General features: G+C 40.1%; 1 protein-coding gene across 1 annotated transcript in view; it reads left to right on the plus strand.

The window, feature by feature from the left end:
- The window catches only part of LOC108091056 (potassium voltage-gated channel protein Shaker), a 45,665-nt gene extending 20,015 nt beyond the window's left edge, over positions 1-25,650 (plus strand). Inside the window, 11 exon segments of the mRNA XM_017190011.2 lie at positions 9,591-9,628; positions 9,631-9,713; positions 9,785-9,953; positions 10,179-10,275; positions 11,405-11,600; positions 11,706-11,827; positions 12,236-12,389; positions 12,894-13,065; positions 17,472-17,601; positions 19,834-20,024; positions 21,523-25,650. Coding sequence (XP_017045500.2) covers positions 9,591-9,628; positions 9,631-9,713; positions 9,785-9,953; positions 10,179-10,275; positions 11,405-11,600; positions 11,706-11,827; positions 12,236-12,389; positions 12,894-13,065; positions 17,472-17,601; positions 19,834-20,024; positions 21,523-21,983 — 1,813 coding nt within the window. The 3' untranslated portion in view covers positions 21,984-25,650.
- The last annotated feature ends 1,619 nt before the right edge of the window (positions 25,651-27,269 follow it).

Below are 27,269 nucleotides of genomic sequence, written 5' to 3' on the forward strand. Positions count from 1 at the left end.
CTCCTCCTTCTGTTTCTATCAGTTTACATTTTAAAAGCCCCTTAAATCTGTGCCATCGGGGTGCCGTCGAAAGCTCTGGAGATGTTAAACTTCTTAAAAGCGAGTCGGAAAATATGCTTCCTTGTATTTTTGGACTCCCTTTTAAGAGGTTCATAGCCTCCAGAGAGTTATGTGGCCACGCTCGAATCAGGAATGCCAAATTGCCTAATAATGTGCCTGAAAATATGCTGTCAAAAGAGCTGGCTCTGTACCAGATTTAAACTAAACTAAACTGAAATTACTTTGGAGCTCTTTATTTGAATGTGGGATGTCCTATAAAAACAAAACGTATTTTTTCGAATAAAGGTTTAAATTTTATCGTAAGTCCGCCTATAAACATTTATTGTAACTGGCAGATAAATCAACTTTAATGAGTCGTTAAATTATTTGTAAATTACAGAATTTTCTAGGTGGTTATACCTCTTATAATTATAGCCATTAAAAAATATTTCAGCTTATATCTATACTATTCATTTGATTAATAAGTTTGGGCACTTTATTAACTTTAACTTACCTATTTGGGTATTTTAAATTAAGATTAAAAATTCCCTTCGAGATAATGAATGACAAATGAGGAGACAGAAGAATGAATGCAGATGCACAAACAGACAGAACTCAGCAATTCACGCACCCATTCAAACACTTACACACACACACACACACACACATACGCGTACATTTAACGAGCGGTGGGTGGGTCAACGCGGCGTATGCGCAATGTGACATTGACAGTTGCCCAAACGGCAAACACAAAAGTGGCACAGCATCAATATCATTAACATTCCAATGGCCCCAGACCGGACCCTTCACCCCTCACCCCTCACCCCCCATCCAACCCCCTTTCCCCGGCCCATTCAGCCGAGTGAGACATAACAATATCCTTTGGTGATATCCTGTAATCGTCTCAGTGAATTGACATGAGTCTGACATTGATAACGATGCTGGCTGTGTGGCTGGTGCTCCTTTGATTTTCCCTTCTCACAAAGACTTTCCACAGCAGACTTTCAAGAACAAATGAAGAGCGAATCTAATGCATCTGGGTAAATTGGCAAATTGATGCCCGACGCTAGCGAAAGCAATTCATGGCACTAAAATCGCTGACACCGAGTCCTTTTTGTCCTGCAGAGAGAGAAACTACCAGCAAAATTGTTTATTTTTTTCATTTATTCTTCTTTATATATTCTCAAAAAAAACAGTGATGTTGTGGTTATACATTTTTATAAACTTTAACAACAAAAATAACTTTATTTTAATTATCCTTAACCGGAAAATAATTTTTAAAAGACAAACAAATATTTAGGTATTCGTGAGAAGATGTTTAATTAGGTTGGCGTTTTTCAGAAAAATGTATATGAACTTGATAGTAACTAGCTATCATCAATTAAACAAATTGGGAACTTTATTCTTTAACTATAAGAAAACGGTACATAGAAGCCATGGGACTTAGTTTCGCTAATAAACAGTTAACAAAAACTATATTAAAATTTTATTAATGCTTATCTTGTTTTTTTGCACAATGAAAAGGAAGATAACGCTTTGACAATGCGATCACATGTTAACCAATCATTTTTTTTAACAGTGTCGCCTTGCTCCTTGCCGTTCTAGTTGTTGTTGATTGACGAGGCTTACACTTTCACTTTGCCTTTTACCCGAGCAAACAATTGCCGCACATTTCAACTTGCAACTTGACTTTTGCCCGCTGCCTGCTGCTTGCCGCTTGCTATTTGCCGTCATTGTTCTTGACTTTTGATCCTGGTTTTTGCTGCTTGTTGGGTTGTTAGTTCTCCGTGTTGCTGTTGTTGTTGTTGTTAGTGTTGTTAGTGTTGTTCTTGTTGTTGTTGTTGCTGTTGATACTGGCAGGACTGGTAGTAGTTGTTGCTGGCAGCGACAAGGCGACAAGCGCCGTCAACGTCAGCAACAAAGCCATGAACAATGGACACCGAACCGCCAACAATGAGCGCAATGTGTGTGTGTATTATAAGCCCCCGTCCCCCTCCCCCTCTCCTTTCCCTTTCCCTTTCCCATTCCTTAACCCCTCACCCACACACACACATACACACACACATGCATGTCTCGCCATTTTGGCTTTGTGTTGGCTTTCACTCGCTTGACTCTCCCCCACAAAAAAAAGAAGGAAATTCCCCTCCTCGGATTCCATGTGCGGTGCATTAAAATTAAAACCACACAATGCGCGAAGAAAGGGCATTAAACGGTTTCGGGGTCTTAGCAAATTGAATGGAGATTACTTTGATTGTGGCCAAGACGATTGGAATTTATCTAGAATCCTCGGGAATGAAAGGGGAGAAATGGACTTAAGTTTCTGGGTCAACCATTGCGGAGTTTCCCCTTTCAACCTAAAATATTGACACTTCATGGTGGAATCTTTTGAACTCAGTTGAATTCGTAGAAGTAATACTTCCAATACGAACTGTTATTACCAGCGCTCTTACAAAAAAAAACTTACTTATTCACAGATGATTTAAGTCTAGTCAAGATTTTTTGGATAGAATACGGTTCGTGGCATTTCCTCTGTAAGCCCACTTACTTATGCTCTATCCATGGTGGCTTCTCTAATCTCGCGAAATGTTTGCTTTACCCTTATATAACAAAGCGATATCGATTATTGAACCGTCCACAGCCTTTTGATTGTCTTATCCCCGGTGAAGAGCCATGAACTGATTGCACTCCTGTGTGAGCCACGGCTAAGGGCCCTCGATCTCCTTCTGCATCTCCTTTACAGTCGAGGTCCTTTTCCGCCCTTCAGTCCTTTCTGCTCGCTCTTGTGCCTTTGACGCACTTGAGACATTTGAAAAGTTTCACCTTTGGCGAAGTTCGCCTCGCTTTTAAATTGCGCGCTTAACAAGTTCGTTTCCTGTCCTTTTTTTTATTCCCATCCCAACCCCTTTTCTGCTGTTGCTGTTGTTATTGTTATTGTTGTTGTTGTTTTTCTTCAAGCTAAGCCTTCTTTTTCGTATAATAAACGACGAAAAGTTTCAAATAGCGGAACATGTTTAAAATGCCTGACGTGCACACTTTCCCAGCACTTTTTTGCGCCTTGCCAGGACACCCCTCCCCCTTCCCCTTCCACCCTCTCCTTTTCCATTTCCATTTCCCGCAGCACCTTTCTCTGCTTTCCACAGCCCCTTTCATTCATTCTTCTGGCCACACGTGCATCGGCGAATGCAAACAGCACCGAAAACAGAATGCGACAGGCAACAAGCTTTCACCCACTCCCAAAGTCACTCCCCTTCCCCCTTTCCCTGCCCCTGCCCCTGCCCCTGCCACTCCCACTTTCAGCCCGCCTCCCAATTCTCACCTCCGTTCTGTTGTTGTTGGCTGGCAAACAGCTTGCATGTCGGTGCACACGAGTAGAACCTGAGAACGGTTGCCAAAAATAAAAAGCCAGCGGAAAACGGAAAATGAGAATGGAAATAAAAGCGAGCAAGTGAAGATTCCGTCGACGTATTCAAAACTTCTAAACACCCTTGATTTTTCAAATCCCTGAAAGGAATTAACTTTCGCTTCAAACCATTGCTGACAAAATTTTAAAATAAAACGGAACCATTCACATACAAGTTTTGTAACGAACACTATCTGAAGTGTGTTGTTATATTTTCAAAAAGATTATTAACAACAATCATATACAAATTAACCAACCAACACCATCTGAAGTGTTTTATTTTTGTTTTTATTGAAAACGAGTTAACTAAAATTTGTAACCTAAATCATAGGGATATATTTTCATTATTTTTGTATGCACTTCTGATCTGTACAGTTCGTTTTCTTTATAAACAAAACAATGTATTTGTTTGTTGAGAAACGCTCAGATAATTTAAGTATTGATGAGGTTAAATAGACTTGCAACATACTTTTTAAAACTGTTAACTAAGCATTAATATGCAATTTTCCAATAGTTATATATTGTCCGAAGAGCTGCAAATTGTCGTGGCTAGGGTATCGAAAAAGCAAATCACGAAAACAAACCAACAACTCACACAAATTGTGCACGCAACTGGCCAAGGTCGCATAGGGCAGACCAGTTGGTTAGACCGTTCCAACGTCCCTTAGTCCGTCCGTTTGTCCGTTTGTCCGTATGTCCGTCCGTGTGTCCGTATGACCGTCTAACTATCCGTACGTGAATCCGTCGGACCGGGATTTGCATAATTCTACTCTGCGGCGGCCCGTCTGGCGATTGATGGCCCCGGATCCGGACTACATTTCGAACTTGGATCCAAGTAAAAGGTGCTCATATAGCACAGAGAAGGCCACTGCCAAGAATTCGCAGAGGCTTGCAAGCCATTGACGCACGGCCTAAAGTGAAATAGTATCTGTAAGAAAGGAAACCTTTAGTAGGGTTTTGAAGATATTAGGAAATTACTTTCACTGAAACAAGTAAAAACTTATAGTGTTTAAAGTCTCCCCAAGCGCCTTATTAAATAAAATGCAATTGTTCCGCACTAAATACAATTGCAATTCCTCGTTGCGATCCTTTCTTCGAGTGCATATACCCATTCATCCATATTCACGCTCAAAACTTTGTCAGTCGAATGCCGTTTGTGACGTCAGCGTTGAATCCTGTTTCGCATTCACCTTGCACATCCTGCGGCGCCTCTCGTTCGACGGCGTTGATTGAATCATGTTGACACGCCCCCCAATCCCCCGATCCCCCTCCGCGTGCGCCCATGTGGGTTCCAATAGGAGGCGATTGCAAATCAGCTTTATCAATGCTTTTTCCCTGAGGGGCAATCGATTTGGCCGTGGCCCCACACAAAGTCGCGGCGGAACAAAAGCAGTTTCTGGCCCACTTTTAAAGGCAGAACATTAAAGGTTTTTTTGATTTCGTTTATCTGTAGAAAAGCAAACAAGTACATTAGTTTTGATTAAAGTTGTTTAAAACTCAAACTCAAAGTTTGCAAACTAAACTCCTCAAACAGTTAAGATTTCTGGATTAGTTCATTTGTGGCTTCAATCAATTGGTATTGCTTTTACTTGTCCTTTTATAACTCTCAACTAGTCTTAGCGAGACGTGTACAAAACAGACTCTGGATCGTTAAGTTTTTAACAGCTTAACTAATTTTTAAAGCTGAAAATTTAAAAGACACTACTTACATGAAATGCACACGAGCATTTTACAAATGTACTGTTCTTTGTAAAGGATCATTAAAAAAAAATGTATACTTTTCTAAATTTTTAGGGTAAACAAATTTGAGCTGTAAACAAACTTGTCAGATTAGACAAATATATATGTTAGTGAAAACAAACAACTCAGTGGGTAATCCATAAGTACAAATTGTCTTTGCTATCAATAAATCAGATCAATAAAAGTTTATGACCTTAAAAAAAGTATATTTAAATTATTGACTATAAATAGTTGTCATTAACACTAACTAATTCACAGTCATAACTGAATATTGAAGTTTTGTGTATTCAAATTTTTATGACTAAATAAAGAAGATTGCTTATTTGGAAAGGATTAAACGCTCTTCTCAGCACTTCTTTGTGAACTGACTTGAGTGGCAATATTCAATCTGTTCATCCTTCGCCTTGATCAAATCAAAATGAAAGCTGGACTTAATATATTCATCTCAAGAAACTCTTTACTGGGCGCTTCTGAGAACTTGCTAAGCTGGAGGAGGATATCAACACAGAAGTCTAAACCTATTAAGTTTCCTTCCCGGCGGGTCTCAATGGGTTCCCCTTTAAATTCAGAGAAGATGACAGCTGAACTTAATATATTCATCTTATTAAATTTCCCCATTAGAGCCGGCGCCCTCCTCTGCGCTTCTCAATGGGCTTGCCTAAATGGCGAAACGAGTCCTTAGCTGCGGTCCCGATGCTTGATTATCCTGCAGATGCGCAGCTGGGGAGTGCGGCCTGCATAAGCGGGTCCTCAATGGAGACTGGGTTGACTTGGGGAAGACGGGGGGCGTAAGGGGATGTGCGGCGAGTGCAAGTGCACTCCCTCAGTTCAAGGCTCCTTCGACTGGTGTGCGTGTGCATGCCTTAAATTTCCTTTCGCCATCGCATTAATTCATGAATTTCAGCATGCCGTTGTTGACGCGGCTAAAAATAGTCCAAAGCCGGGGGTCGGTGGTTTGGTTGGTCGGTTGGTCGGTGGGTCGGTGGGTCGGTGGGTCTCGGCTTTTGGGGCTCGGGGGTCTGAGGACTAAGTACTGAGTATCTGAGTATCTGAGTAGCGAGTACTGCTGGGGCTGACGTTGCCTTGACCGGCCACAGAGAAGCTGGCACACACAAAAACACACTTGCCTTGCACATGTCAGATGCCAAGACACTCACATATTCACACTCACACATTCACACTCACACTCACACTCACACACACTCAAACTTGTACTCACGATCCCTAGGACGGAATGGCACTTCGATTTTCGACATCGCATTGAACTTCACCCATCGCCGTTTCCATTTCCGTTTCCGCTTCCGTTTCCAATTTGGCTTCAGCTGCAGTTGTTCTCCGACTTATGCAATCCACCTGCAGAACGAAACGGAAGTGGGTGAGTCCCTCCACTCATTTTCACTCACTCCAACTTGACTCGGATCGTATCGTATCGTATCGTATCGTACCGTACCGTACAGTATCGACTCACGTTGCGACTTGCGGATACATATGTACGAGTTTCTTGTAAATAGGTCGCTGCAGCAAGCGAACGGACTCATCGACATCGGCGGCATCTAGAAAGGAGGCGACAATGACGTCACAGCCGCATCAGCCGTGCCGCTGACCTATATACACGCTCGCAAGTGCAACAGAGATGGAGAGATCCAAAGAGCGGACGGGGGAGAGCGAAGAGAGGAGAGCGGAGAGCGGAAAGAGGCGAGCGTAAAGCGTATGCATAAATTGCTGACTGACATTTACATATAGTAGATAAACAAGCTGGCTGCTCCAAGTTCTGCCATGTATTCATGGGAGCACTAAGAGGGGTGGGGAGGGGTTGAAAGGAGATAAAGGGGATGAAGGGGTGAAAGGCGGATACTGGAGAAACAAAGGCGAGCAAGAGCCTACTACAACGGAGGCCCAAACTGTTTGTTGACATTTGGCTTGGAGCCCAGCACAGGTCCACCTTAACCGGCCTTTTTCACCTTTTCCACCTTGCACTCACTTTTTTTACGGCTTGCAACCTGCAGCCTGCTGACGTCACAGCGAACAATGTATGCCAATTTGGCAATATGCGGTGCAAAATAACGGGGCTCAGCATAAGCCGTGTTTCGCCGCAGAATAATAGGCCGCGTTAATCGAGTGCCAATGAATGAGGGCTTAAATATTCAAGCGACCCCTCCTTCTGACCCAAAGAACCTTTTTCAGAACAGACTGGCTAATTAACACTTCCGAAATGAGATAAAAAGTACAAAATCTAGGCCATAATGTTGGCTTTGTGACCGGCGACAACCCTAGCCACAAGCTTCCTAATTAAGCCCTAGTCGCTGGAAAATCAATTTTAATATTTAAATAAAAACATAACTTAATTTTTTCGTCTTATTTTATGATGATTTTAATATGATTTTAAGTATGAAATAAGTTTCTATATGCTTTACAAAATCAGAGAATACTAATTTGGATTCGAACAAATTTATTCTAAAACCTTATTTAATTATCAGTTATTTATAAATAAATTCAAATTCAAACAACCCAAGTCAAGATGCATACGAGTATGCTTGCAGTAACTGAAGATACTTACACGTGTTAACTTGGCCCTCAAACCGATAAACTCATTCATTTCATCGAGGAAAAGAAGTGCTCTGAACGTCCATTTACAGCGCCATTATTGTGTTGACCACATGTAGGACCATAAATACGAGGAAGCGCCGCCGTTGCAAGATGGAGTTGCAGCCGGAAAAGATTTATGCCGACAAACAATTTGTCCGAGCGAGCACTCGACATTATTGCAGTCGAGTGGAGGGGATAAGTGATGTGGGTGGTGAATTGGGGGGAGGGAAAAGTGGGCGGGAGGCATTTTGACTTTTAGGTTTTCGGCTTTCAGCTTTCAGCTTTCTGTTGCGGGATTTGGGGGAGGGCCAGTGCACTTACACGCTTAATTAAATGCCACGGCACGGCGCCAGAAAGCAGGCAACACCAAAAGCAACAGCAACAGCAAAGGCAACACCAAAAGCAACGGCAACCTGCCATGCAACGCCAAAAAGTTGCCAGCAGCAACAATTGCAGCTGCAACAGCAGCAACAATTGCACATTGTCAGCAACATCAGCGATAAGGGCGGAAAATGTTGGGCACACTGCCAGCAAATGGGCGATTCGGTGGGTGAATGGATGGGTGGTTGAGTGGGTGGGTGGCTGAGTGGGTGAGTGGGTGAGTGGGTGATTCGATGATGGTGTTGCTGTGGTTGAGCCCGACTCGTTGGCTCGTTTTTATATGCGATTGTAATACAATTTCAATTACAAGTGTAAACATAAGTACATTGCCGGCATGGGCGTGGTGTGCACATACATACATATAACTCGAGTATATGTGTGTGTATATTTGTGCAATGAGTGCAATGAATTTAATTTGAACGAGGCCTAAGCCAAACGAAAAGGAAACCAACCAACCTTCTCCGCATCGTTTTTGTATCCTCGAAAAGTTGGCAGCGCAATTGCGAATTGCAATTTGAAATCGAGAAAGTCAGGCTGAGAATCCCCGACTGCCGCCGGCTATGCAATATGCATGGCCATTGAATATTCAATGGCAGAGCATCTGAAAATTGATTCGAGACGAAAAGTAATTAAAGACAGGGCCACTGGAGAGCCGTAAGATCGAAGGCATTGAATAATGGAGATGTGATTTTCAGTTAAAAAGAAAGTCAAACGCCAAGTTAGTTATAAATTAAATGTCTGCCGGATAAGTAATGACAAATTGATGTTTGGCTTTTTGAAATGTGTGTCGACAGTAATCGGCAGACTTTAATTGAACAAATTGGTTTAGCCTCAACTGGGCGCAAATATCAATTAAGCTTGAGTAAAAAGAGATTTCTTGTTCAGCACTCACTTTCTCAACCAAATTGGTTTTTTGACCTTGTTGCACTGGTTTGCTTAACGGAATATACTTGTTATTATCATTTACTTTTGAAGGTGCAAATATAGAACCTTTTTCATTGAACATCTTAAAACAAATCTTAAACACATTCATATACCTCATTAATTATCCATTAATAATAATACATTTTCAAATGAACAAATCGCATTTTAACGACTGTAAGTTGGCAAGCAGGTTAATTGGGAAGCAGTTTAATTGGCAAGCAGTTTAAGTAGTACAGTAATATAAGAAGCAGTATATAAATCTGTAGCGATAACTATCCTCAATTTTCCATAAGGATCATATGACTTCCCTACCTTTAACAATAAATCTAATATTTTGTAGTAACAAAAATACCAAATCAGTTTATACAAATTTTTTATTTAGGTTTATAAGACGGCAATATATATACATACATATATATAAATACATACATAGGTCATATTTATTTAAAATAAAGTGTATTAAAATCTTAAGAAATAAAGTCCCGTATTTACCAGAAATATTACGCTCATCCATTCACAGGTCTTTGCCCAAATTGAGCAGTCAAGACGAAGAAGGGGGGCTGGTCATGGCTTTGGTGGCGGACCGCAACACTTTGAACCCATTCCTCACGATCATGATTTCTGCGAAAGAGTCGTTATAAATGTGAGTGACCGAATCGAAAGGTATGTCAATATTTTCACCGCTTTTCCCTCGCCGTTCTCCTCTTTTTTTAGGTAAGCGGATTAAGGTTTGAGACACAACTACGAACGCTAAATCAATTCCCGGACACGCTGCTTGGGGATCCAGCTCGGAGATTACGGTACTTTGACCCGCTTAGAAATGAATATTTTTTTGACCGTAGTCGACCGAGCTTCGATGCGATTTTATACTATTATCAGAGTGGTAAGCATCCAGTGCATTCAACTTATCCCCAAAAACCCCGCGTTTTTGTGTAACCCAAGGCTAATGTTTCTCTGTTTCTCTCTATCCTCGTCGTCGCCGAACAACAAACAATGAATACTTGACTTTATTCACACACCGCCACACACCACCACACACCACCACACACCACCCACCACTCACTGCCAACCCAAAAACCCAAAACACACCCATCACGTTTATCCACAGGTGGCCGACTACGGAGACCGGTCAATGTCCCTTTAGACGTATTTAGTGAAGAAATAAAATTTTATGAATTAGGTGATCAAGCAATTAATAAATTCAGGTAAGCCCACGTGTTGCCCACTAGAAATTCCACCATTCCCCTACCAAAGTAAAAAAAAAAAACAAAACAAAAAGTAAATAAAACAAAAGCCCAAAACAAAACCCCAAGCAAAAATCGAACAAAAACTAAACAAAGAACTTAAACAAATCAAAAATGAACGGGACAACAAATTGGTTCGGTTTGTTCTATATTGGTAGCACGGCAAATTTTGATCGAATCAGTGTAACGAGGCATGCAACACGGCAAACAGACCGACACACGCACATAGACATAGAAATAGATCTAGACTTGGCTTGAATACAAACATACAAAACTACACATTGCGTTGGCTGGAAGTGCGCTTCAAGGGAAAGTTATTCTAAAAATAAGTGTATTTGATGGCATTAAAACAAACTTAAATTACGTAGAAATATCTTGCTATCAAGCTTGGGCTTAAGCACCCTTAAGTAAATAAGATATTTACTTACGGAGTAAACAAAAAACATAACCCGAATACATACTCGTATAAGGAACCGTTAAAGTAAGTTTAATTTAATAAGTAGCTTACCCACAAATCTCCCTTGAAACTTGAGCATCTCCAGCGATGGCAGCGTAGAAGAAAATTATTCGAAAAAACAGGAAACATACAGATGGACTGGACCACGGACCGAGGTCAAATGCAAAAGCGAAAGTGAATGTTAATCACTTGACCACCAGCCTAAAATTTTGTTGATACGGCGCGGGGGGCAGTGTGGCCGGACCCGTGGAGCGGAAATGGAAAAGGATGGCAGATCTACCGAGGCAAGGACGATCGAGGACGATTCAGCGGGATGCAGCCAACAAAATGTTTCCTTACTTTTTTCTAATGCCACAAGCCAGATTCTTATTAGAGTCAACGCTTTATTTACGGCTTTGAATCGATTTCAATCTTTAGTTTAGCTTAGCTTTCGATTTGAGCCTTTGCCTGCTTCCGATTAGAGTTGCGAACCAATAAACAAAATCTGTGCCTATAAAATACCAATTAAACTAATAAAACGCCACACTCACAAGCCCACACGAACACCAACACCCTTACATCATTACCTTCATTAAAACCTGGTAGGAATATTCTGTACTAACATGGGATCATTGACTATTGCTCTACTTGCAGAGAGGATGAAGGCTTTATTAAAGAGGAAGAAAGACCATTACCGGATAATGAGAAGCAAAGAAAAGTCTGGCTGCTCTTCGAGTACCCAGAAAGTTCGCAAGCCGCCAGAGTTGTAGCCATAATTAGTGTATTTGTTATATTGCTATCAATTGTTATATTTTGTCTAGAAACATTACCCGAATTTAAGCATTACAAGGTGCGTACGAATCAAGCCGAAGGACCTCCAATGGATACAACTCTTTCTTTCTCCCCTTTCTCTCTCTTTCTCTCTTTTTTGTGTGTTCTATTGGTGTGCTTTCAGGTGTTCAATACAACAACAAATGGCACAAAAATCGAGGAAGACGAGGTGCCTGACATCACAGATCCTTTCTTCCTTATAGAAACGTTATGTATTATTTGGTTTACATTTGAACTAACCGTCAGGTAGGCCGCTCACTTCCATTGCAAACTATTATGCGTACACCTAGTCATAAGCTAAGCGAACGAAAGAGAAATATTAGTTTGAACTTGAACTCGAATACAATATCTCTCTATCTATTTAAAACTCTGTCTCATATTGAGTACAAACATTGATTGATTTTCCGTTCTCTCCTGTTTTGTCTTCGATTTTTTCTTTTCGTAATATCTTATATATTTCTCTGTCCGTTGCTTTGCTTTTGTTCGACACTCCTGGTTTAATTCAACTATTTCAATCTGAAATCTCCTTTCTCTCTCTTACATCTCTCTTTCTCTCTCTCTCTCTCTCGCTCTCGGTTTCTCTATCGCGCTGTCTGTGTGAATCTTTAAACCAAACCAATCGCTGGTCGTTGTATCGATTTTGTGTGTGTTCAGGTTCCTCGCATGTCCGAACAAATTAAATTTCTGCAGGGATGTCATGAATGTTATCGACATAATCGCCATCATTCCGTACTTTATAACACTAGCGACTGTCGTTGCCGAAGAGGAGGATACGTTAAATCTTCCAAAAGCGCCAGTCAGTCCACAGGTATGAGATTTCTGTTTGCCCAATGCCAACTACACATGTATCGATATTAACCAATCACACACTACTATACACACTCACAAGCATAAACAGTTGAACCGATTGAAGTAATAAGTGTTGCCATCATCATTTATAAGTTGCCTGACATGATAAAGGGGTTGCCTGCCCGCCCCAAGCCCGAAAACTAAAAACAAACTCCAATCAAATCTCTTCATTTCTTCCCACCAACACAATAAACGTACACAAACAACCCGCCCCAATATCCCCCACCCCATTCCACATCCCGAAACCAAAGTCCAGTTTATCGATATGTTGTATATTACCGATATTAACACAAGCCAACATCCGCTTACTCACCTCTATATACATACGATCGAGCTATGTAAATGAACATCCATCATATATATATAAACGATACACACCAGTACATACCAACTTACATATATATATATGCATACCATCTCTTCTATATATATATATATATATATATTTCGATAAAATTTTTAGGACAAGTCATCGAATCAGGCTATGTCCTTGGCAATATTACGAGTGATACGATTAGTTCGAGTATTTCGAATATTTAAGTTATCTAGGCATTCGAAGGGTTTACAAATATTAGGACGAACTCTGAAAGCCTCAATGCGGGAATTAGGTTTACTTATATTTTTCTTATTTATAGGTAAGTTCCATACAGTCAACAAAAAAAAAAAATAATACAAACACCACATTTACTTATCGACTTACGAGTTTTATTCAAACAACAAAAACAAAAGAGAAATACTGCAAAACGACTGCGACCATCCAGACAGACTCACTCCCTCTACCCTGCCCCTAAAAGCTCAATTTCTAACTACTCTTCTCTGTCTCAACGTCCTGATACACAAACTACTATAACTATTTCTATAAATACATCGATAAGAAAGGACGCGGAATCGATGGTCGAGATCGGGAATTAAAACAACCACAAAAGATACATAAATATATCTATCTATCTCTGCTTACGTCTGCCTCAAGCCAGCACATTTATGTTAACGCTCATCACGAACCTCCAATCCTCTAAACAAAAAGAAACCGAACCCGCCAAATGTTTCATTGCGCCACAGACAAACCAGCCAACCAAACCACTAAAAAACAAAAAAAAAAAAAAACAAAAAACAAACAAACAACAACAAACAGAAAGTGTTATGCTTTTTAAGAACTTATCATTTTCTGATTTGATTTGCCTCACGCAACTCGGCGAAAGCCCAAAACCCCAGTCTTAAACTAAGGTATACCACATACGGGAGCTCCCAGTACTTGTTCAGATCAAGTGCCCATATCTAGATATAGTGTATCCACCAGACACCCCCCTGTCCCGCAGCCCCGAAAAATAAAGTCAACGAAACTGCTCCAATAGAGATTAGACCTAAAACATAAAGCTATAAACTAAAGTAAACTAAAGTAACGTAAACTAGTCATACTATTTAGTTATAACCACACACACACACATCTACACACATACATACGCCCACACAAGCCAAACAAATACAATAGAGGGAGGCCCATAGAGCGTGTATTATCCGTATTATCTAGGCGTACTCGTATAACTCACCCATTACGTATATCTAACTTATTTAGTGTCGTCTAATCCTAGCGCTAAGTAGGTACGACTATCGTCCGATGGCGCGGCGATAGGCTAGCGATCCCTCGATCCCACGATCCCCGATATCCCCTTCAGACCCGCCAAAGAGCTCTACGAGTATAAGTATCGTTCACTTTGGATTTGTTCCTTGAGTTCTATTGATTTCCGTTTTGTATTACGGATATCCGTTTATATTATATTTCAGTTTGGTTTTGGCTAGCTTTTTGGATAACCAGCAGCAAAGTCTCTCAATGTACTCGAATTTTAGTCTATTACTCCTGATATACTCTGACAAAGTGCGAACGGCAGACGAGGGGGGCGAAAGTGATCGAGTGCCTTGGCACCGGGTCGTTTCTTGTATCTCCAAACTGCCGAGCTCAAGTCGTTGGCAATTTTAAGGACCTCACGCAATTTGTGCGCAGATCTAAGCTGTCTTCTTAAGTATCTAATCTTCTTCTCTGTGTGTTTAATTTCTCCCCTTCCCAAAACCCCCATTCATTTCATCAACATTTTTTGATGTGCCCAAACTGCGCTGAAAATGCCTTAAAATTGGCAAACTTCTTGGCATTCAAAGTGTCCTACCAAACAAAATAAATAGCAACTAGAACTGGTGATCGATATGTGTTCCAACCTTATGCATATAGAAAAATTCAGCAAACTAAAATTTAACCATCTGTATCAAATAAATTATATATATTTTGTATTGTTGTTCATGTTCTCTACCACATTCAAGATGTTCGTAAACCGTAATCAGTAATCCGTATTCAATAATCCGTAAACCGTTTTCAGTAATCCGTAAACCGTACTCATCATCAACGTTGTCGTTTCGATGTCCATGTCCACAGATTGTGCCGTGGTTTGAATTTTGCTTTTAGTTTTATAGTTTCTAGCTACTAGATCCTAATTTCTAGTTGGTAATTTCTAGCTTATAGTTTGTTGTTGTATCCGTTGACCGATTAACGTATTTACTAACCATACCTAAGTATATCATACTCGTATGTATAATCTATAGTGTACCATATCTAAACTGACATGAACATGAACACATCTATATCAATATATCGCTACCCAATTACTCTCAACTATCTGCATATTCTAATATACTCGTAAATATCCTGTACATATCAGTTACGTTGAGTTCTGTGTCTGTTACGGTCACTCCATTCCGTTTTGTTACGTTACGTTACGTTACGTTAGATATTTGTTAGTTGGCTTTCAAAATTGCAGAGTCCCCAGCGCAGCCAAAGACCTATAGAGTGGCATCTGCGATACACAACTGATATACACTTGTATGGTTTATCGGTATTGATATATTTAGAATTTCGATGGTTGCTTTCGATTCGATTCGTTTTCGTTACCGTATCATTTGTCTTGCCGTAGTGTAGCCCCATCATATTTACCTGTACGCGTATACATATACATCGATATATTGATATATATGTATAGAACTCTATCGATATAACTACTTACCTACTACTACTTATGAACCGATAACGTATGTATATTGTATTGTACAGAGTACTAGCTAGTTCCATGTTTAACTCTAATCAAAACCAAAACTAATAATGTTCTCTATAAACCAATAATCTTCTGTATAGCTAGTTCCCACCAATCAAGTAGCCCTACTAACCTTACTAACACAAACACACACACTCTCTCTTTCTTTCTCTCACACACACCCAAACTTGTGAGAGCGCAGAGATATAGGCAATTGTCTGCGATCTCTGCGCCGAGTAACATGCCAATTTTCGTTATCGCCTTTGTAATATTTTGCTAACTTTTTATGTGACACCCACACAAACACACCCACATAGACACTGACTACCCACACATACATATCAATATCCAACGGAGAATACTCCTCAAACATTTTCGATAACATCTTATATATTATATATAGTTTTCCTTATCGTGCACTGAACTCCAAGAGAAAGAAACCCAAAAAACATTTACTAACTCATAATCATAGTCTTATGTATATCTTGTAGTTGTTTTAACGAACTAATAAGAAGGGGACTAATCAACCTCGCAGTCTGACGGGACTCAGACATCAGCCCCTGTGACCCAAAGAACCAACCAACCCAGACCAATCCCCAAACCGATTCCCAAGCAGAAAATAACCATTGATTGCACTGTTAATAACGATTGATCTCTATTTCAACGGTCCGCTCGGATCGTGATTCAGGCGTGGTCCTGTTCTCGTCGGCGGTTTATTTCGCGGAGGCTGGCAGCAACAGTTCCTTTTTCAAGTCGATACCGGACGGCTTCTGGTGGGCTGTGGTGACCATGACGACGGTGGGATATGGTGATATGAGGTACAGCCCACGTTTCAAATCAGATCCACACTGGTGTGGTCCCGGCACTAGCTACTCTCGATCCCGCCTTCTATATATCTACACTTATCTCTCTTTCTGTCTCTCTGTCTGTCTCTCTTCATTGTCTGAGTGTTCGTAACTGAGTGTTGTACAGTCTTTCCCATATCTCAACTATATGTCTTTCTAATGCTTTTTATGTGTGTCATTGGTGTTTTGCTTTCTCACTCTCAATGCTAATGTAAATAAATCGAATTATGGTGGTTCCATTTCGTGCGTTCCGCCCCCAAACTGTGCCTTGTGTACAGTTGTGTCGAAAAAGCAGCCTCTGTAAATTAAACGATGTGAATATACTATTGATGTTTTGGTTCCTTGTGTGGTGATCGCTCGCTTTTATGGACCTTTACCCCTCCCCCTCTGTTTTTTGTCTCATTTTTATATCCTTTCATTCCCGTTCCTTATGTGTTTCTTTTTTTTGTGGCATGATCAGTTTCCCGTTTTGCGTCGCTGTCCATCCCCCTTTTCAATTTGCGATTTTCATCTGTTTTACGTTATGTTCGTCCTGAGTATGTACCAACATCCACCCACTCCGCATCCCACTAGCCCCCTTAATAAGGAATGGAGGCTGATTTCGTTTTCAAGACATTCGCTGTCGCCGTTTACTCCGCCTGCAAAGATATCACCATATTTCTGGGCCCCATAGCAGTACGAACAGCGGGCGGCTCACCAGAAACCACCTTACTCCTCTGACCATATTAATATATATTAAATACAAAATAAAGAAACCCCTAGGTAAGCCGTGATTTTCTGCTTGGGAATGCCGCTGGATTGTGGTGAAGTCGATCAAAAAACACACGTGAATATATCAGAACTCTTTTAAGTTGAACCGAAAACAAAAGCACTGAAACTGAAACAGAAGCCGTACCAAAGATGCCAAATGCACTTTGGAACACAAATACCTCACCATCACATACGTACACCACCTTGACGAGCTTGCGACGCATCCAGACATTAAAGACTTACTTTCAACAAAACACTCTTTGGTTAAATGTTAATTTTAAAAAGAAAAAAAAAAGAAAACTAAAAAAACAAAATAACTTTAAAGAATATAATACCAATGCAAAGCAATGTTTCTCCCATCAATTTTTTTAGGCGTCGTACTCTTCTCATCGGCGGTTTATTTTGCGGAAGCTGGAAGCGAAAATTCCTTCTTCAAGTCCATACCCGATGCATTTTGGTGGGCGGTCGTTACCATGACCACCGTTGGATATGGTGACATGACGTATGCAAATCTATACAATTCTAACTTTTATGATTACGTTAACGATAACTCCAATTTTGATTTTACGTTCTGTTTCCGTTATCGTTTCGTTTTCGTTTCGTTCCCGCCTTGGGAGCGCCTCTTTCTGGGCGCTCCATTCCTTCTCCGTTCCACCTCTGTGTTCTGTTCTAATTTTCATTTTCAACTGTACCCCTATATGCGTTATGTGTGATTATTAAGAGCCCGCCCCACAACGCTAACCCAATTAAAGCTATCTATCGAAATGTATCCAAAACTAACTGTACCTCTTCTTAACCCCTTTGAGTTCGTATCTCCCGATTAATAATATGCAAAACCAAACTTAAACGTTGTTGTCTCTTACTTTGACTCGCTGAGCTGTTTGTTTGTATTTGTATTTGTCTATAACGACATCTATTTGTATTTGTATTTGTCTTTGTCTTCGTATTTGTATTAATCTTTGTCTTAAATCTTGTGTTTCATTCCATTTGGTTTTGTAACGTTTAACGGCTTTCAGTTGGCATCACCTTTCTTTCTCGCTCGCACTCGCTCAACCTCCATCTCGCTCTCTCGCGTGTTCCGTTGCCATCTCATTGCGTTTTCATTTTGGGTTTTTAGCTGTTTTATATTTTGCGCGAAGTTCATTTACTTTGCTTATAATTTTCTTATCGCAAATTACCTATGTAACGTTGTGTCGTTGTTTAGTTCACAAAAGATACCGAAAAAATACCGAAATAATCTCGAAAAGTACCGAAACAAGTCATCAATTCAGCTCGATTTATTTCGCATACCGGGTGCTGTATCTTCACTGTACAGTGCCGCCCATAATCGCCATCATCAAACACACAAACTATACCCACACACAAACACTGGGTGATGGAACCACGCCCGCCGAGCGATAACGATAACTTCATTTGCTGGCCAAACAGTTTATCGAGTTTAACCCCCAACACCCCCACATCGAACACAATAAAGCTGGAGGGGAAGAACAGAAAAAAAACCAAAACAAAAAAAGGATGGAGGAGACGAAGACGAGCATGCTGCATGTGCCCGATAAACATACACGAACACGAAACACATACACACTCGCCCCATTCACACACGGACACACACGCACACTGAGACAAAAAGTTTAGCTACAGCAGCCTAATGAGCAACAAAGCCCAGCCGCCTGCCAAATCCAATTGCCTATGATACCAGAACCCTCCCCCTTCCCCCAAGAACCAACTTTAATCGGAGAAGGAAAAAGTTTTCGCCTCACCCACACTTACACACTTGCACCAGACCCGAGCCCTCGCACTCCCGATCCCACCAGCCCACCAACCCACCTGCCGCACCCACACAAAACACCTAAGCCAGTCGCTCGCACTTATGCAATAATTATGTCCGTATGTAAGCACACGAACAAGCCGCTTCAGAAACTGCCAACAGAGATACCCACAAGAAACAAAATAAAAGACTACAGAATATTTCCAGATATACGCTTACCCACCCGTTGTTCTAAGTGTTGTGCCTTCTTCTTTCGACTTTCGTACTCTTTGCGCCACTTTGATTTGATTTGAACGTTCTCTGCTAGACTAATGCCTACTCAAGCCCTCCTCTCTATAAATATAATTATAAGCGTACACCTATCGATATCTATACCTGTATCTGTATCTATATAATGCGTAATGCCGTATAATTTTGCCAATGCATACAGTATATATGATAAAAAAAACCAACGCAAAAGAAATACTAAGAACAAAACGAGAGTTTTACTTTACATTTCTTATATATTTGTATTTTCATTTTATTTATATCGTTCGTTCGTTAACATCGCTCGCTTCCATCCAAACAAACCAATACCAAAAATGAATTTAAAAAACAACCAACCAACTCTAAAATTTTCAACTCAAATAAAATTTATATCAATTGTTAATCAAAATCAAAAACAAATATTCCCAACAACCAACAATAAAAATTGCACCTATATCTTACCATAAAAAATAAATTTAAAAAAAAAAAAAAACAAATAATTATCAAAATAACAAAATGCAACCCTAAAACGCCGGGAAAAATTGTATGTGCAAATGATTGCCAATCAAAAATTGCATTGTATCGTTTATCGTTTGACACACGATCACGACTATCGATTGAAATCGAATTCACGAATATTAATTAAAAAATTGATTATCCGAAATTAATTGATTGACTGAATGATTGAATGATTGATTGATTAAATGAATAATGGTTCAGACCCGTCGGCGTTTGGGGCAAGATTGTGGGATCACTGTGTGCCATTGCTGGCGTGCTGACCATCGCACTGCCGGTGCCGGTCATCGTCAGCAATTTCAACTACTTCTATCACCGCGAAACGGATCAGGAGGAGATGCAGAGCCAGAACTTTAATCACGTTACTAGTTGTCCATATTTGCCAGGTACATTAGGTAAGTTCAACACTATGTGTGCACCCCCACTGCGAGTCCCCGTCTTTCTCTGTCTCTCTCTCTGAATCGCTCCGTGCCTCCGTATCTCCGTATATCTGTTGTGGCCTTGGCTCGACCCCCCGACTATCCCCGGCCCCCTCCGTACTCGATTCGCATTTACCTCACCCAGAAACCCGCAACAAACCCACCCAGAATACCAACAACCCACTACCGACAGAACCACCAAACCAACCAAACCACAAATTCAAGTAGAGCAACAAAAAGTAGAACCCGTCGAATAAAAATAGAAACATTTACGAAGAAAGAAACGAATTGTGGATGCCGATGCCGAAGGCGGTGCCGAGTGCCCCCAAAACCACCAACCGAATGCAAAAACTCAAAAAAAGAAAAAGAAAAAAAAGAAAAAGAAACCCATGTTCCTCCCGATTGGCAGCACCACCAACTGGCGCCCAAGCGGATGGGTACCGGCACTGCTTTCGAACCAGACACGTTGTCACACGGAGAAAAAATATCACCACAAGAGGTCGTCGATGTCCAGCCAGCTTCAATCCGAGGCATATCAGCGCGGAATCTTTAGCAATTGTGCTCTGAATGATTTCAAATCTCAACTAGCATCTTGCATCCTTTAAAGGCCACTATAGATTTTTTTTAACACTCCAAGTTTTTGTGTAACACTATCAAAAAAAAAAACAGTTGTATCATGCTAGATCAAATAATCCCAAAACTAATGAGGTTTCAAGCTATATTTGATTTACCATTTCGCTTCAAAAAGTCTTTTATCTTTATTTATCATAATACTCGTTTTTCGAAAACCCCATAAATTATGATCGATACTCACTGATATGCCAACGATTATGGGCACAGTAAATGATTAATTGAAAAAGTCGAGATGACAAAATGAAACAGATGTTATGTTTTTTCTCTGGGCACTGCCGAGCACCCACCATCCCCCGCAATGTTGGTGGGCTGGTGGGTGAGATGCTGCAGCGCCGGTGGGTGGCAACCCTGTCGGTGGGGCAGCGGTATAGACAGCGGTGCCACAACCAACGTGCACGTACTGTGTGTGTTTTGTGTGTAAGCGAGTACTACAGCAAAAAACATTACTGTTACCGATGCATTACAACTGTATGTGTGATCTCCTCTTTCTCTCTTCTCTCTCTCTTCTTTTTGTTTCTCTCTTTATTCCGTCAATGTAATGGCCAATTCGAATATCGAAACGTGACCTCCACACAAAAATGTCCCGAAAAACCCAAAAACCCGACAACCTCAAAAACCAAAAACCAAAACCAAATTCAAATCAAACTCGAAACCCATCCATCCGAAACTCCGCTCCTGCATCCCTGGTATTGTGTGAATCCCCCGATCACGAACACATGTCATACACACATCAAATACGAACACACACACACACACCCACACACAACACACTCTGTCTGCCAACGCGTGAAACACACTGCGACAAAACACACTAAACAAATGCATACCAACCACCAAGTAGGTCAACACATGAAGAAATCATCGTTGTCCGAGTCCTCATCGGATATGATGGATTTGGACGATGGTGTCGAGTCCACGCCGGGATTGACAGACCCACATCCTGGACGCAGTGCGGTGGCTCCATTTTTGGGAGCGCAGCAGCAGTCGCAGCAGCAGCAGCAACCGCAGCAGCAATCGCAGCAACCGGTGTCATCCTCGCTGTCGATGTCGATTGACAAGCAGTTGCAGCATCCCCTGCAGCAGCTGACGCAGACGCACCTCTACCAGCATCAGCAACAGCAGCAACAGCAGCAGCAGCAGAACGGCTTTAAGCAGCAGCAGCAGCAACAGCAACAAATGCAGCAGCAACAGTCCCACACACTAAACGCAAGCGCAGCGGCGGCAACGAGCGGCAGCGGCAGCAGCGGCCTCACCATGAGGCACAATAATGCCCTGGCCGTTAGTATCGAGACCGACGTTTGACTACTGGGTAAGTGTTGGATAACGCCACTCGCTTGCTGCACAGACCCCCCACTCCCCGTCTCTGTCACACCGCTATCTTTCACTATCTCTATCTTGCTCTGGCACACTCATTTCTCCGACCCCCACAACCCCACCACCGAAACCCGTGCACCTTGAGCCGTAGAGCGTAACTAGGTTTAAGTGTTGCAAAATGCCAAATGCCAAATTCTTAAGCGGGTCGTTCGCACTGGCCACAACAGATGTAAAGCAATGACCGAAAGTGTGTTTGCTACCAAGTGAGACAATCTATTTACTGCATATATTGTTTGTTTATTATATTTTTGCAAAATGACCAACAAATTATTTCAATGTTACATAACTTACTGGAAGACGTTAGGTCTTCGGTTTTTGTTGACCATCATATAATGACTTCAATTTGAATTTGTACTAAAGGCTCCGTCTTCGTTCTCCCATGAGAAATCTTCAATAACCCTTAAACACGGTTTTAACATTTTAGAACAAACACTTTTTTTATGTGCAGTGCGAACGTCCCGATCCATTTAATTGAACCGAAATGAATTACGATTTGATTAGAACATAACTTTTTCTCTCTTTTCTCTCCACGTGGCGCGCTCTTCTACCTACGCGATACATATGTTTGCCTATGTTTACGTATAAACCTAATCCTAAACCTAAACCTTTGCCTACGTCTCGATCCCTATGTATGTATTACCGTATGTATGATGTATATGATGTATGTTTTACGTAAAACGTAAAACTAGTGCAAAAGACGTTGCGTGGTATAAATTTGGCCTTGACAGGAGTTACGTTGGATGCCAGAAACGACTACAAAAGCTGTTTATATTTAATTTAAGTAGAACAAATAACAACAACAAATTTAATATATTGCTAAATTAAATTAAATCTAAATCTAAACCTAAATTTAAACTTAAATTAATTTAATTAAATTATACATTTAAAGATAAACATCACAAAACCAAAAAACCAAAAACAAATCCAATCCACAACAGAAAAAGAGCAGAACTTGAATGAGTAAGGGAGTACTAATAAATACGAGTAGTATGGCATAACCAAAAAAAAGATTGACAAATAACAATGATAAACGGAAAGAGATACATAAAAGCAACAGCATAAACATCGAAGCAGTGAGGGCAGATTTCAAATCAAACTTTTAACAACCGAAAGCCAATAACAACGCGATCAAACTGCAGCTGCCAACGGAAACTGTAAATAATGCAATAAATCTCTAAGGTGACATGCTATTATTTTAGCACTCATATAGAGGAACGGTCGAATGATCCGAGTGATGAGCAAGTCCGTGTGGAGGGATGTCCTTTTAACAGCTGAAAAAACTGAAAAACTAAACCCAAAAAGCAGATTAACGACTCACACTCAGTCACTGAAACACACACTACAAGAAAGTATAGTAAAACTGCCGTAATATTTAACGTAAACCCGAAAACAACAACTTGTATAGTCATCAAAACAAAAAAAGAGGCAATATCTGCTTTTAAATGTGACAGGAAATACTATCGTGTAACTAACTTAGACACTAACCATCTAACTGAACTACTTAATAACTGAACTAACCAACTAAGAAATACACACACATACATATATGTGATAGATGTACTATGTGTATAACCTAAACAATATCGTTCGTGGCATTACTCAAGTCCCTTTGTTTTTTGACTAAAGCTTAGGAGAAATCTGTACCACCACCTATTGCCCACCCACCCCACCACTTACCACTTACCACTTACCACCACCCACCAAACCTCTCACCTCCACTGACTAACTGAACCCATATCAGCTATGTCTTCTGCTTCGATCCCCCCGAATTAAATCGAAATAAAAAGTACAAATATTCAACTAAAGGCAAAAGCAAAAGCGAAAGCGAACAAAATAAGGTAAATCATACGAGTGCTGCAGAGCCAGAGCTTCAAGGAATGGCGAAACGACTGCAATTAACTACAAGACCGAACATTAGTCAAACTTCCAACGGGTTGCTCGTATCCCCAGTCAGAGATCCGCTCAATCACAATAAACCCACAAGCAACAAAAATGGCGACAAGAGATACAAAAAACAGAAAACGCTCTTATGATTTTTGTAATGAAAGCTAACTATACCACATAACGATAAACGAGAAACAACTTAAACCAAAAAAGCTAAAGGTAAAAGATTAACTTAAAGATGGGGCTCTCCAGCAATGATTTCTTTGACTGAATTGCAGGGGTTGGTCGGTACACAGTCCCACCCGAAAAAATAAAACACTGAACACCTTTCACTTTCAAATAGCAAAAGGTAGTTAAACAACAAAAACAAAAAAAAAGAAATCGTTAGCTGAACTATGCGAATTCAACTTTTGCATTAAGTGTATAGTAAATGAGAAACTACACAATATATATAATATGAAAGTATATATTTATGTGTGTGTATGTGAATACCAAACTGCATAGATGAATATATTTATACATACGAGTATATAGGAAGCCTGTATATAAGGGAGGTTGCTCTTGCCGATGTAAATTGATGGATAGCAATGGCAACGAGATACCGATCATTCAAGTGTACATTTTAAAAAGCTTTGAGAACCGTCCACGCACACACACACACACACTACACGCGCACTCACACACACACACATAGATATAAGCAGGCGAAGTCAATGGTCAGGGGCGTAGAGTACAAGGGGCTTCGGCGAAACCAGTGCCAACTAAAGATCCGGAGGAGCAGAGCAGAGCAAGTGCCTTAAGGAACATTGTGCGCTGGCCAACTCGACCCCCTTTGCCTCAGCCGTTGATCAGAGGGCCACGCCCCACGCCCCCCTTTTATTAACACCCGCCACCACCCCCCCAACCCCTAGCAATTCAGTAGGACAGCTGAAAGCGAACAATAAAGCTACGTTTCCAGGACGCCACAGTGGAGGCCAGATATAAAGGGCCAAACCATACGATGTGCATTCGACACTGTGTAAATAATCGCTTCCCCAACCCGAAGAAAATGAGCTGTTCCCACTGTGGCTGCTAACTGCTGTAAATACTCTCCAGTCAAAACTGCATCTTGCAAATGCTATTTTGTACAATAAATAAAACATGAACAAACGCCTAACGATAAACCCAATAAAACCAAAGAGTATAAGTAATAAATGAATAAAACTAATGAATAACACATTCAAATGTCAGTTAATTTTACTGTACTTAGTCTCTATATCTGTAAGAAAACAAAGATCTACGACACATACGAGTATAAGCATTAAAGAAGATGAAAATATTGGTCCAGACGAAGACGATGAAACTTGCAAAACACCAAAATAATGAGGAATGGGGATTGAGGAGAGGGAAATGAAGCATAACGAAAAGAAAACCGCTTACCTAAGATTAGATTTTATGTTTTAGATCGGTCGGAGGAGGTGATTTTAGCTTCATAGATTCAATATACCAGATAGCAGATAAAAGATACAAAAGAAAAAACTAAACCAGATAGCAGATACAAAGAGCCGAGTGTAAAGTAAGGTTGTTTTTTTTTCCTAGCCTTAATCTAGACAAATGAATAAATTTAGCAAACATAACTGTAAATGAGTCTAAGAATTACCGATGTATAGCAAAATTTAGAATTTTATTTTAATTTTATTATTACGATTATACGTTCATATTTTGTCCTACATCTTAAGACTTTGATTTAATCACAAAATAAGCCACTATAATTAAACAAAAAAAACACAAATTAAAAAAAAAAACACAAATAAAACGGAGAAAACAGAAAATGAAAATCGTGTTAATATTTACATATAAAAGCTTAAAAAACTGAAATTATTAAAACATGAAAAAAAAAACAGAAAAATTTTTGGAATAAATGTGTTCAGCAAAGAAATGTTATTATATGTTTAAATAAATTACAATTAATTCGAAATGAACAACAAATTTAATGTAATTAAATTGAGCTAAGTACACGAGAAAAATTCTAAACAATTTCAAATTGTACATAAACACAGCATATACATATACAAAAAAAAAACAAAACAAATAGCATGTAGCATATCTCTAGACATATGCATATGCTGCAACCGAATTACAAGCTAGCTAACCGCAGACTAAACACGAAAATGAGATCCTTGAACGTACCAAAGAAAAACTAAATACTCGTACACAAGATGAACAGTGAGAAGGTTAAGAAAACGGAACCCCTTGCTGATCCAATCCGATCCGAATCCACAAATAAAGAAGCGAAATCGAAGCAAATAATATGACAAAGTTTTTCGAACCGTTTTTTATTTCGCACAGTTCCCTGTGCCCTTGAACACCCCGCCTTGTAAATACATAATACTATAGCAGTTCGACTTATCCGTCTCATTCCATTCCGATTCGCTCCGTTCCGTTCCATATATATATATATATATATATATATTTTGTATTTGTATTTTGGCGTAGATCCGTAGTTAGTCGAGTCGAAATGGAACCGGAAACCGTATCCCTTTCGATCTAGGATCTAGTCTGAAGAAAAACGCTAGTTCTGTATCCTTAGTTCGTACTGTAATTGTATTAGTTGGCGCTCAAAAAGTAAAAAGTTGTAAATATCTAATTTCGTTTGTTAACGTAACGTAAGTTGTGTGAGCTCAACCCAAATCTCGTCTTTGGCATATCAATCACTCCCGGCCGCAGTTATCTGAGTTGTTCAATCAGTAAACAGTAATCAGTAATCAGTCAATCAGTCGATCAATGCTAGCCGATTAGATACACCCACATGCGAGTATTTAGACACATCACGAACACGACTTAGGAGCGAAAGCGCATTTTATTCGGTTTTCGTATTTTTTCGTATGCTTGAACTATGCTCTACTCAACTCTACGCTCTACTCAACAAAACTCAACTCTAGTCTAGCCTACTTTAACCCAAAGCGAAATGCACTAAACCAAAAACTTAGGACGAAACAACTCTTACTCTAGTGAATGGAAACCCAGACAAGAAGAAAAACATGAAAATGAAGAAGCAAACATATCGTTGTAAGGCAAGAACTAAGTTATGGTAACCACTAATAACTCAAATGAAAAGTCTAACTTATTAATGCATAATTATTTTTAAATACGACACTAACACGCCACAAAAAACACTCGACTTCTCCAGTTCAATTCAAACCAAATACAATCTTTTCAAGTTTTCCATTAAATTTAATTGCAAACCTAACAAAAAATCTTAACACACATACGTAAAGAAAAATATATAAAAATAATAAAAAACATTTTGATTGTACGGACTATAATAAAAAAATACACATACATATGCCA

The sequence above is a fragment of the Drosophila ficusphila genome, unplaced genomic scaffold (genome assembly GCF_018152265.1).
Source record: "Drosophila ficusphila isolate 14025-0441.05 unplaced genomic scaffold, ASM1815226v1 contig_198, whole genome shotgun sequence".
NCBI lineage: Eukaryota > Metazoa > Arthropoda > Insecta > Diptera > Drosophilidae > Drosophila > Drosophila ficusphila.